The sequence below is a fragment of the Aythya marila genome (genome assembly GCF_965140915.1).
Source record: "Aythya marila genome assembly, chromosome: 28".
NCBI classification, from domain to species: domain Eukaryota; kingdom Metazoa; phylum Chordata; class Aves; order Anseriformes; family Anatidae; genus Aythya; species Aythya marila.
In genome coordinates this window covers 354,390-366,465 of record NC_139069.1, presented here as the reverse complement: position 1 = coordinate 366,465, position 12,076 = coordinate 354,390, and the positions used below count along the sequence as shown (strand labels likewise).

At 55.5% G+C, this 12,076-nt stretch overlaps 1 protein-coding gene and 1 gene segment (V, D, J or C); one reads left to right on the top strand and one right to left on the bottom strand.

The window, feature by feature from the left end:
- The first annotated feature begins 2,454 nt into the window (after positions 1–2,454).
- On the top strand, positions 2,455–3,149 carry LOC309888337 (immunoglobulin heavy constant gamma 4-like). The segment is given in 2 exons: positions 2,455–2,879; positions 2,984–3,149.
- A 2,209-nt stretch (positions 3,150–5,358) lies between these two features.
- PSME1 (proteasome activator subunit 1) lies at positions 5,359–10,986 on the bottom strand. Its single transcript, XM_082780571.1, has 11 exons — positions 10,942–10,986; positions 10,806–10,838; positions 10,609–10,668; positions 9,978–10,049; positions 9,828–9,864; positions 9,347–9,444; positions 8,725–8,793; positions 8,033–8,100; positions 7,891–7,945; positions 6,733–6,819; positions 5,359–6,642 (listed from the first exon to the last, which is right to left on the bottom strand). The coding sequence occupies exons 1-11, from the start codon at positions 10,954–10,956 to the stop codon at positions 6,562–6,564; spliced, it is 675 nt and encodes a 224-aa protein (XP_082636697.1). The 5' UTR covers positions 10,957–10,986; the 3' UTR covers positions 5,359–6,561.
- Positions 10,987–12,076: the final 1,090 nt, after the last annotated feature.

Below are 12,076 nucleotides of genomic sequence, written 5' to 3'. Positions count from 1 at the left end.
CCCCGAACCCCCCGATTTCGCTTAACCCCGACCTCCTTTCCAGGCAAGGTCACCGCCCCCTACATCTTCACCTTCCCACCCCACGCCGAGGAGCTCTCCCTGCCCGAGGTCACCCTCACCTGCCTGGTGAGGGGCTTCCAGCCCGAGCACGTGGAGGTCCAGTGGTTGAGGAACCACAACAGCGTCCCGGCCACCGAATTCGCCACCACCCCACCCCTCAAGGAGCCCAACGGGGACGGGACCTTCTTCCTCTACAGCAAGATGACCGTCCCCAAGGCCAGCTGGCAGGGCGGCGTGTCCTACGCCTGCATGGTGGTCCACGAAGGGTTGCCCATGAGGTTCACCCAGCGTCCTCTCCAGAAGACCCCCGGTAAATAGGGTTTTCGGCCCCAAAATCCCTCCCCCTCCGCTTCTTTTTTTTTGTTTTTTTGTTTGTAAATAACTTTCTGTGGCCCCAAGTTCTCCTGGTCTTCTAATAAAGCCGACCGGCCTCGTCTCGCACCGCCTGGTCTCCAAGGAGTGGTGTCTTTGGGGGTCCTCCAAGCGGGGGACGCTGGGGAAGGGGTTGGGGTGGAGGATGAGGTGGTGGATGGATGGACGGATGGATGGAGGAGAAGATGGAGGAGAAGATGGTTGGATGGATGGTTGGATGGATGGTTGGAGGAGAAGATGATTGGTTGGATGGAGAGACGCCAGGCTTGATGGTTGGCTGGTTGGTTGGATGGATGGTTGGAGGAGAAGATGGTTGGATGGGTGAGAAGATGGAGGAGAAGATGGATGGATGGATGGATGGATGGATGGATGGATGGATGGATGGATGGATGGATGGATGAGAAGATGGATGGTTGGAGGAGAAGGTGGTTGGATGAGAAGATGGGTGGTTGGATGGAGAGACACCAGGCTTGATGGTTGGTTGGTTGGTTGGTTGGATGGTTGGAGGAGAAGATGGATGGATGGTTGGATGAATGGATGGAGGAGAAGATGGTTGGATGGTTGGATGGATGGTTGGATGGATGAAAAGATGGAGGAGAAGATGATTGGTTGGATGGAGAGACACCAGGCTTGATGGATGGATGAGAAGATGGATGGTTGGAGGAGAAGATGGAGGAGAAGATGGTTGGATGAGAAGATGGGTGGTTGGATGGATGGATGGAGGAGAAGATGAATGGTTGGATGAGAAGATGGGTGGTTGGTTGGTTGGATGGATGGATAGACACCAAACTTGATGGTTGGATGGATGAGAAGATGGAGGAGAAGATGGATGGTTGGATGGATGAGAAGATGGATGGATGGTTGGGTGGTTGGTTGGGTGGTTGGTTGGGTGGTTGGTTGGATGAAAAGATGGTTGGATGGATGGAGAGACACCAAACTTGATGGTTGGATGAGAAGATGGATGAGAAGATGGTTGGATGGGTGGAGAGACACCAGCCTTGATGATTGGATGGATGGACACCAGTCTTGATGGATAGATGGCTGGAGAGACACCAAAAATGATCCTTGGGTGGCTGGTTGGTTGAGGAGGGGCGTCCATCTTCTCACCCATCTTCTTCTTCTCGTCCATCTTCTCGTCCGCCCATCGTCTTCTCATTGGACGGATTAGATCGGAGTGATTGGTCGGTTGGATGGTCAGGTGGTTGGACGGATGGATGGGTGGAGATGTTCTGGAGGTGTTTGGGGACATCTGGGAATGGTTGGATGGATGAGAAGATGGTGGATGGATGAGAAGATGGTGGATGGATGAGAAGATGATGGGTGGAAGCTCTTGAGGAGGACAGACGGACAATCGGGTGGGATGGACGGACGGACGGTTGGTCGGATGGATTTTTGGATGTCGGTGGAGATGCCGGAAGGGTTGGTGGACTGGTGGTTGGGTTGGGTGGAGCCTGTGGTGGATGGACGGGTGAGAAGGTGACGGATGGAGAGGTTCTGGAGGTGATTTGGACGATCTGGGCGGTTGGATGAGGAGATGATGGGTGGATGGACGAGGAGATGGCTGATTGGATGAGAGGATGGCTGATTGGATGAGAAGATGGATGATTGGATGAGGAGATGGTTGATTGGATGAGGAGATGGTTGATTGGATGGATGAGAAGATGGTTGATTGGATGAGATGATGGCTGATTGGACGAGAAGATGGATGAGAATATGGTTGGATGAGAAGATGGATGATTGGATGAGAAGATGATTGGATGGATGAGAAGATGGATGATTGGATGAGGAGATGATTGGATGGATGAGAAGATGATGACTGGATGAGAAGATGGCTGATTGGACGAGAAGATGATGGTTGGATGAGAAGATGGATGATTGGACGAGATGATGGATGAGAAGATGGTTGGATGAGGAGATGATGGTTGGATGGACGAGAAGATGGCTGATTGGACGAGAAGATGGTTGGATGGATGAGAAGATGGTTGATTGGATGAGATGATGGATGATTGGATGAGATGATGGTTGGATGGATGAGAAGATGGATGATTGGACGAGAAGATGGTTGATTGGATGAGAAGATGGATGAGAAGATGGTTGGATGAGAAGATGGCTGATTGGATGAGAAGATGGATGAGAAGATGGTTGGATGAGGAGATGATGCTTGGATGGACAAGAAGTCATCTGATTGGCCACCCACCCCACCCCGACCCCGACCCCAACCCCGCGAGCCCCCCGGGGAGGCGGTGGGACCCGAGAACCCGGTGATCCCACCCCCTCCACCGCGTTTTCTTCTCCTTCTCCCCCCCCCACCAGAACTGGACATCTCCACCGCCCTCTGCCCGGACGCCGGCGACCAAGAACTGGACGGCCTCTGGGCCACCATCGCCGTCTTCATCACCCTCTTCCTCCTCAGCGTCTGCTACAGCGCCACCGTCACCTTCTTCAAGGTGGGCTTCCGTAACCACGTCCCCCCCCCACAGCCGCTATGGGGCGGCCGCTATGGGGCGGCTGTGACCCCTAACCGCCGGCGGCCATCTTGTGTCCCCTCCAGGTCAAGTGGCTCTTCTCCACCGTCCTGCAGCTGAAGAGCGCCGGCGGCCCCTACCGCAACGTCCTGAAGGAGGCGGCGTGAGCGGCCCCGAAACGGCCGCTTTTGGCCCCAAAAACGGCGAATAAAAACAAACAAGGCGGCGGGGGAGGACGGGCGAGGGGACGGATCCGCGACTCGTGATTGGGGTGGGTGGGCGAGGGGGATGTGGGGTGATGTGGGGTGATGTGGGGTGCTATGGGGCGCTGTAGGGTGCTATGGGGTGCTGTGGGGCACTATAGGGCTCTATGAGGCGCTATAGGGCACTATGGGATGCTATGGGGTGCTGTGGGGTGCTATGGGGTGCAGAGGAGTGCTATAGGGCACAAAGGGGCACTATGGGGTGCAGTGGGGCAAAGTGGGGCGCAAAGGGGTGCTATGGGGTGATGTGGGGTGCTGTGGGGTGATGTGGGAAGCTGTGGGGTGCTATAGGGCACTATGGGGCGCTATAGGGCACTATGGGATGCAGTGGGGCACTATGGGGTGCAGAAGGGTGCTATAGGGCACAATGGGGTGCTGTGGGGTGCTATAGGGCACTATGGGGTGCTATGGGGCACAGTGGGGTTTAAAGGGGTGCAATGGGGTGCTATGGGGTGCTGTGGGGCACAATATGGGGCACAAAGAGGTGCAGTGGGACTCTATGGGGCACAGTGGGGTGTAATGGGACACTCTGGGGCACTATGGGGTGCGGTGTGGTGCAGTGGGGCGCTATGGGGTGCAGAGGGGTGCTATAGGGCACTATGGAGCGCTATGGGGCTCAGTGGGGCACAGTATGGGGCACAGTAGGGTGTAATGGGGCACTATAGGGCACTATAGGGTGCAGTGGGGCGCTATGGGGTGCTGTGGGGTGCAATGGGGCTCAATGGGGTGCTCTGTGGGGCACAACGGGGCACAGCAGGGCAAAATATGGGGCACAAAGGACCATGGGGCAGGGGCGGAAGCTATGGGGCAGGGGTCGCCTATGGGGCAGGAGGTCTCTATGGGGCAGGGGGTCGCTATGGGGCAGGAGTCCCCTATAGGCCAGGGATCGCCCCATAACAAACCGGCCGCCAGGTCTACCCATAGAAAAAAAAAACAGCCGCCAGGTCTACCCATAGAAAAAAATCCGGCTGCCAGGTCTACCCACAGCACCACCTGTTTGGTTCTTTTCCCCCTAAAATCTCCAAATTTGGTGCAAACCGCCCAAATCCAACCCCCACCGCGTCTGCACGACCGCCTCAATGGGTTTTTGCCGAATCTGACCTAAAAATCTCTCTCTTTTCTCCTCATTTTTCACTGTTTTCCACCAGTTGCCAAAGATCTGGCTAAATTTTTAAAAAATTGCTATTTTTTTTTTCCTCGTTTACCCCAAAACTTTGGGTATTTTCTTGCATTTTATCCCCGGAATCTTCCCTTTCACCTCAGGCTGCAGAAACGCACGTTTTTAGGGGAATAAAAAAAATGCATTTTATCTCCAAAAAGTACTTCTTATAGAAGAAAATTCATTTAGTAATTTTATGGTAACGTGAAATGTTTTTTGGTGAAAAACACCAATTTATGGCAAATAAACTTTTTCTTTTAATGGCAAAAATATAGAAACATTTTATAGCAAAAAAAAATGTTATATGGAAAAATATTTTATGGGAAAAAATGATTAAAAAAAAAAAAGACAAACCCCACAATTCTATGATAAAAAAAAATGCCATTTTACAGCAAAACAGTCAATTTTTCCCCAAAATAAGTCATTTTTATGGAAAAAAAATACTATTTTATGGCATAACAAATGAAGATTTTAGGGCAAAAGAATCCATATATGGAAAAAGGTAATTTTATGACAAAAAGGGCATTTTATGGAAAAAAAAATATATCTTGTAGCCAAATAAAAGCATTTTATGGTTAAAAATATATATTTTTTGGCAAAAGCCACCATATTTTTCATTTTTAATCACATTTATAGGAATTAAAAATACAAACTAGCTCGAAACCCAATTTCTGGGTGGATGCAAAATGCCCTGTTTGCCCTCTTTTTTTCCCCAGAACACCTCCCCCGCCACCGAAAACCACCACTTTTAGCTTTTTATGCAAAAAGCCCTTTTCCGCCTCGTTTCGCCTGGCTGCTTTTGTGCAAACAAGCGAGCCGCTGGCCCCAAAAGTTTCGATTTGCGGCCCCAAATTAAAACCCTTGGCACCACCCAGGTGGAAAATAACCAAAGGGCCGGGTTTTGCCCCAAAAAGGAGCTGCAGGGCGGGGGCGCCCCCAAGCGGCCAAGCTGCGCAGTGCCCTCCTCTCACCTGATTGGCCGAGGCCCTGCTGACGTCAGAATTGGGCAGAAAGGACCCAAAATAACAATTTCAGCTCATTTTGGATCAAATCATCGATTTTTTTTAATCAAAGTATCCAAAAAGCATCAAATCACCCCGAAACGGCGGAGGCCGGACCGGGAAGCCCTGCCCCCACAGCAGGGCAGCGGAGCGACGTGATTGGTCACCCATGGCAAGGAAGCCCCGCCTCCTCTGCACCGTGATTGGTCACCCATTTTGAGGGGGGGGGTTGGGGAAGGATGGGTGAAAAAGGGGAAATCCCACTTTTTGGGGGGGAATTGGATCAAAATGCAAAATCCCGCTTTTTTTTTTTTTTCCTTTTTAGGTGGAAATGGGTCAAAACATAAAATCCCATTTTTTGGGGGGATGGAAATGGGATATTGAAGTCCCATTTTTTGTGACTTTTGGGAAGTTGTAGCATTTTGAGGAGGAATTGAGTCAAAAAAGGGAAATTCCAGTTTGGGGGATTTGAAGTGGGACAATGAAACCCAAAATTCCACGACTTTAGGGTGGAAATGGGACATTCAAACCCAAAATTCCACTCCTTTAGGGTGGAAATGGGACATTGAAACCCAAAATTCCACTCCTTTAGGGCGGAAATGGGACATTGAAACCCAAAATCCCATTTTTTTTAGGTGGGAATGGGACACTGAAGTCCCATTTTTGGGAAGTTGTAGTATTTCGAGGAGGAATTGGGTCAAAAAAGGGAAATTCCAGTTTTGGGGAATTTGGAAATGGGACAATGAAACCCAAAATTCCACTCCTTTAGGGCAGAAATGGGACATTGAAACCCAAAATTCCACTCCTTTAGGGTGGAAATGGGACATTCAAACCCAAAATTCCACTCCTTTAGGGCAGAAATGGGACATTGAAACCCAAAATCCCATTTTTTTAGGTGGGAATGGGATGCTGAAGTCCCTTTTTTTTGGAAGTTGTAGTATTTTGAAGAGGAATTTGGTAAAAAAAAAAAAAAAGGGAAATTTCATTTTGGAGGGATTTGGACAATGAAACCCAAAATCCCATTATTTTGGGGTGGAAATGTGTTAAAAAAAAAAAAAAAAATCCATTTTTTTGAGTGGGAACCGGGGCACGAAACCGTAAAAAAACCTCTATTTTGAGCGGGAAACGGGTCAAAAAAAAGGAATTCAATTTTTTGAAAGGGAGCGGGGAAGGGGTCAGGGCCTGGAACCCGCTCTTTTTTTTTCTTTTTTTGGGGTGAAAACAGCGGGTTTTGGCTCCTTTCAGAAAATCATGGCTTTGGGTTCCCCCCGGGGCTTGCGGAGCTTCTCCATGTTCTTCTGCAGGACGTCGAGGAGCACGGCCTGTGGGGTGGGGGGGGGACAAAGGGGGTGAGGAGGGGGGGGTTATGGGGTCGGGGGGTGGCTTATAGGGTCGGGGACCCCAAAACTCACGTAGAGGTCCCGGAGCTCCGCCAGGGCCAGGCGCGTCGCCCCCAATTCGGCCGCGTCCAGGGCGTGAACCAGGGCCCGGTAGTCCAACTGGGGGGTAATGGGGGTAATGGGAGACCCCCGGGGACCCCAAAAGACCCCATAGACCCCAAAGACCCCAATAGACCCCCAAAGACCCCAATAGACCCCATTGTCCCCCATGGACCCCCGAGGACCCCAATTTATCCCATAGACCCCAATAGACCCCATAGACCCCAATAGACCCCAAAGACCCCAATAGACCCCAAAAGACCCCAATGTGACCCCATAGACCCCATAGAACCCCCATAGACCCTATAGACCCCAATAGACCCCATAGACACCAATGTGACCCCAAAGACCCCAAAAGACCCCAAAGACCCCAATAGACCCCAAAGACCCCAATGAGCCCCCATAGACCCCATAGACCCCCAATAGACCCCAAAGACCCCATTGGACCCCATGGACCCCAAAAGACCCCAATGTGACCCCATAGACCCCATAGAACCCCCATAGACCCCATAGACCCCCAATAGACCCCATGGACCCCAAAAGACCCCAATGTGACCCCATAGACCCCATAGAACCCCCATAGACCCTATAGACCCCCAATAGACCCCAAAGACCCCATTGGACCCCATAGACCCCAAAAGACCCCAATGTGACCCCTTAGACCCCAATGAACCCCCAAAGACCCCAATGTGACCCCATAGACCCCAATGAGCCCCCATAGACCCTAATGAACCCCCATAGACCCCAATAGACCCCAAAGACCCCAAAAGACCCCAAAGGACCCCAAAGAAACCAAAAGACCCCAAAGGACCCCAAAGAAACCAAAGTGACCCCAAAGACCCCAAAATAACCCCAAAGTGCCCCCATGGACCCCAACAGACCCCATTGTACTCCACTAAGACCCCAAAGTGCCCCCAAATGACCCCAAAAGTGCCCCCATGGACCCCAATATGACCCCAATGAGCCTCCAGGGACCCCAAGGCGATCCAATCAACCCCAAATGCATCAAACAGACCCCAAAAACCCCCAAATTCACCCCAAATTCACCCCAAAATTCCCCCAGATCCCAATACACCCTACAGACCCCCCAAAAAACCCCAAACCACCCCGAATTCACCCCAAAATCCTCACCACGTGGGGGTTCTTGGCCGCCTTGGACACGGCGTCGCCCCGCTCCGACAGGTACCTGGGCGTTTTGGGGTGAGATCAGGGGATTTAGGGTCAGGGGATTTGGGGTGGGAGGGGGGACCCCAAAAAAACCCCATAAACTCACTTGGGCAGGCGGCCCTGAAGCCCCTCGAGTTGGGTGCGGGATGCGGTCAGCAGCTCCAGAACCTTCTCCTATTTTTGGGGCAAATTCAGGGGTTTTTGGGTGTTTTGGGGGGTTTGGGGGGGTTTTAGGGGATTTGGGGGAGGATTTGGGGGGATTTGGGAGAGTTTAGGGGACTTAGGGGTGAAAGGGGAGAGTTTGGGGGATTTAGGGGAGGATTTGGAAGGATTTGGGGGAAATGGGGAGGATTTGGGGAATTTAGGAGGGGATTTGGGGGGAATTGGGGGGATTTTGGTGGATTTGGGGGAAATTTGGAGGATTTGGGAGGCTTTGGGGGGATTTGGGTAGTTTGGGGTGGATTTGGGAGGAAATGGGAAGGATTTGGGGAATTTGGGATGATTTGGGGGGGATTTTGGGGTCCCCGGGGGATAATTGGGGAGAATAATGGGGATTTTGGGGTTCCTGGGAATTCCTGGGGTGAAACTGGGGGGAATAAAGAGGATTTTGGGGTCCCTGGGTGGGATGTGGGGGAGTCCGGGCGGGATTTGGTGTGAAACTGGGGGAATTTGGGGTTAAATTAATTTGGGGTGCTTGGGTGAAAACCGGGGGGGATTTGGGGTTAAAAAGGGCGGATTTGGGTCTCCAGGGGAGTGGATTTTGGGGCAAAAAAGGGGGATTTTGGGGTTCCCCGTTACCTGCACGGCCACCCCGAAGTTGTCCCCGTCCTCGATGCGGGGCACCTGCAGCTGCAGCCAGAGCGCCACCTGCCCCCAAAATCCCCCTTTTTCACCCCAAAACCTCGCCCTCGTAAACCACACCCCCTTTAGACCACGCCCGTTAAAGCCACGCCCCCTTTAGGCCACGCCCCTTTAGGCCATGCCCCCATAGACTTCATTCACCCCCCAATCCCACCCCAAGCCCCGCCCACCCACAGGCCACGCCCCCAACCACCCCCACAAGCCACGCCCCTCCTTAGGCCACTCCCTCCTCCTTAGACCACGCCCCCTTTAGGCCACACCCCCCCCCTTTAGGCCACACCCCCCTTTAATCTCCCCTATTACCCCTCCAGACTCCCTACAGGCCCCGCCCCCTGCCCTTAGGCCACGCCCTCTTTAGACCACGCCCCTTTAGGCTACGCCCCATCAGACCACGCCCCATCAGACCACGCCCACTCTGCCCACGCCCCCCATAAGCCACGCCCCTTTTAACCGCCCCTATCCCCCCTCCAGCCCCCGCCCCCTTGCCCTAAAGCCCCGCCCCCTTTGCGGCCTCGCCCCTTTAGGTCACGCCCCCTCCCCATAAGCCCCGCCCCCTCGCCTGGGCCACGTGGTTCCGGGCTTCGGCCAATAGGGGGCGCCAGCGCTCCAATAGGGCCATCAGGGCCGGGTGGCTCGGGATTGGTGGGCAAGGAGGGGCTGGAGGGTCACGTGGTCAGTCACGGGACCCCCCCCCTTAGCCACGCCCCCTACCAAGACCCATGACCATATATGGGATGTGGGGGCCGGAAATAACCCACAGGGGGCGTGAATAAACCACAGGGACCCATAAGTGCCCCATAGCGACCCATAACTGCCCCATAGCGACCCATAACCACCCTCTGGGACCCATAACTACCCCCTGGGACCCATAACTGCCCCATAGCGACCCATAACCACCCCTGGGACCCATAACTGCCCCCTGGGACCCATAACTACCCCATAGCGACCCATAACTGCCCCCTGGGACCCATAACTACCCCATAGGGACCCATAACTGCCCCATAGCGCCCCACAACCACCCCATGGGACCCCCAACTCACCCTCCTCCTCCTCGTCCTTCTCCTTCTTCTTCTTCTTCTATGGGGCAGGGTTCGGGGGTGAGAAGGGGGCACTTGGGGGTCCCAGCCCCACACTTGGGGGTCCGTGACCCACATTTTGGGGGTCCCGGCCCCACACTTGGGGGTCCTCACCTGGGCCGGGTCTGGCAGGGGAATGTCCAGCGGCGCCCGCAGCTCCTCCGGCCCCATAGCGAAGACGGGGTCCTGGGGGGCAGCCCCATAGCGACCCCTCCAGCCCCATAGCAGCCCCCCAGACCCATAGGGACCCCTCCAGCCCCATAGCGGCACCCCCAGACCCATAGAGACCCCCCAGCCCCATATCGACCCCCCAGCCCCATAGCAACCCCTCCAGCCCCATAGAGACTCCCCAGCCCCATACCGTCCCCCCAGCCCCATAGCGACACCCCCAGCCCCATAGAGACCCCCCAGACCCATAGCAAATCCCTTAGCCCCATAGCGCCCCCCCAGCCCCATAGCAACCCCCTCAGCCCCATAGCGACCCCCCAGCCCCACAGCGACCCCCTCAGCCCCATATCGACACCCAAGCCCCATATCGTCCCCCCAGCCCCATAGCGACCCCCCAGCCCCATAGCCCCCCCCCCAAGCTCCCTTCCCAGCCTAATAGCTCCCCCTCAGGGACCCCCCTCAGCCCCATAGCAACCCCCCAGCCCCATATCGACCCCCCAGCCCCATATCGTCCCCCCAGCCCCATAGCGACCCCCCCAGCCCCATAGCGGCCCCCCCCAGCCCCATAGCGCCCCACCTGCAGCAGGGCCTCCAGCTCGGCCACCTTGGCCGGGAAGCTCCCCAGCAGCTGCGTCATCTATGGGGCAGGAGTGGGGGGGGGGAGGTGTGGGGCTGCCCCATAGCCGCCCCACAACCCCCCCATAACCCCCCCCACAACCGCCCCACAGCCGCCCCATAGAAAGTGGGGGGGGGGGGGGAGGGCCAAGGCCTCACCTGGGCGCCCACCCGGCTCCGAAAAGCTTCGACCTGATTGGTTGGGTAAATTTTGGGGGGGAGGTCACGTGGGGTGCCCCCCAGGGTCACGTGACCCCCAAGTGTCCCCCCCCAAATCCCCCCCCCGCCCCCCAACCTCTACGGCCTCCATCGGGGATCCAGAAGCGAAAGTGAAAGTGGCGGCGGCGGAGATCCCCCCCCTCCCTCCCCTCCCCTTAGCCCCGCCCCCTTCCCCTTAGCCCCGCCCCCTTCCCTTTAGCCCCACCCCCTTAAAAAAAAATCTCCTCGGCAGCCCCAAAATCGGCTTTTATTGGGGGAAAAATGGAACGGGGGGGGGACAAAGATGGCGGAAGCACCCCTCCCCCACCCCCCCCAATTTGGGGTCCTCCCCCCCCCCCTCTACTGGGGTCTACTGGGTGGTACTGGGGCATACTGGGATGGACTGGGACCTAGTGGGGCCAACTGGGGTCTTCTGGGGCCTACTGGGGGGCCTCCCCCCCACCTACTGGGGTCTACTGGGGTCTACTGGGGGCTATTGGGGCATATTGGGAGAAACTGGGACCTACTGGGGCCGACTGGGGCTGACTGGGGTCTACTGGGGCCTACTGGGGGGCCTCCCACCCTTCTACTGGGGTCTACTGGGGTCTACTGGGGCATACTGGGATGAACTGGGGCCTACTGGGGCTGACTGGGGTCTACTGGGGCCTACTGGGGGGCCTCCCCCTCCTCTACTGGGGTCTACTGGGTGCTACTGGGGCATACTGGGATGAACTGGGACCTAGTGGGGCTGACTGGGGCCTACTGGACCATAATGGGGTCTACTGGGGCCTACTGGGGGGCCTCCCCTCCCTCTACTGGGGTCTACTGGGTGTTAATGGGGCATACGGGGATGAACTGGGACCGACTGGGGCCGACTGGGGCCTACTGGAGCATAATGGGGCCTACTGGGGGCCTACTGGGGCCTACTGGAGTCTACTGGGGTCTACTGGAGACTACTGGGGTCCTACTGGGGTCAACTGGGGCCTTCTGGGGTCTATTGGGGTCTACTGGGGCCTACTGGCATCTACTGGGACCTCCTGGGGCACACAGGAGCCTACTGGGATCTACTGGGATCTACTGGGGCCTACTGGGGCCTATTAGGGCCTACTGGAGTCTTCTGGGGCTGACTGGAGCCTACTGGTGCCTACTGGGGTCTACTGGGGCCTACTGGGGTCTACTGGAGTCTACTGGGGTCTACTGGGGCCTACTAAGGCCTACTGGAGCCTACTGGT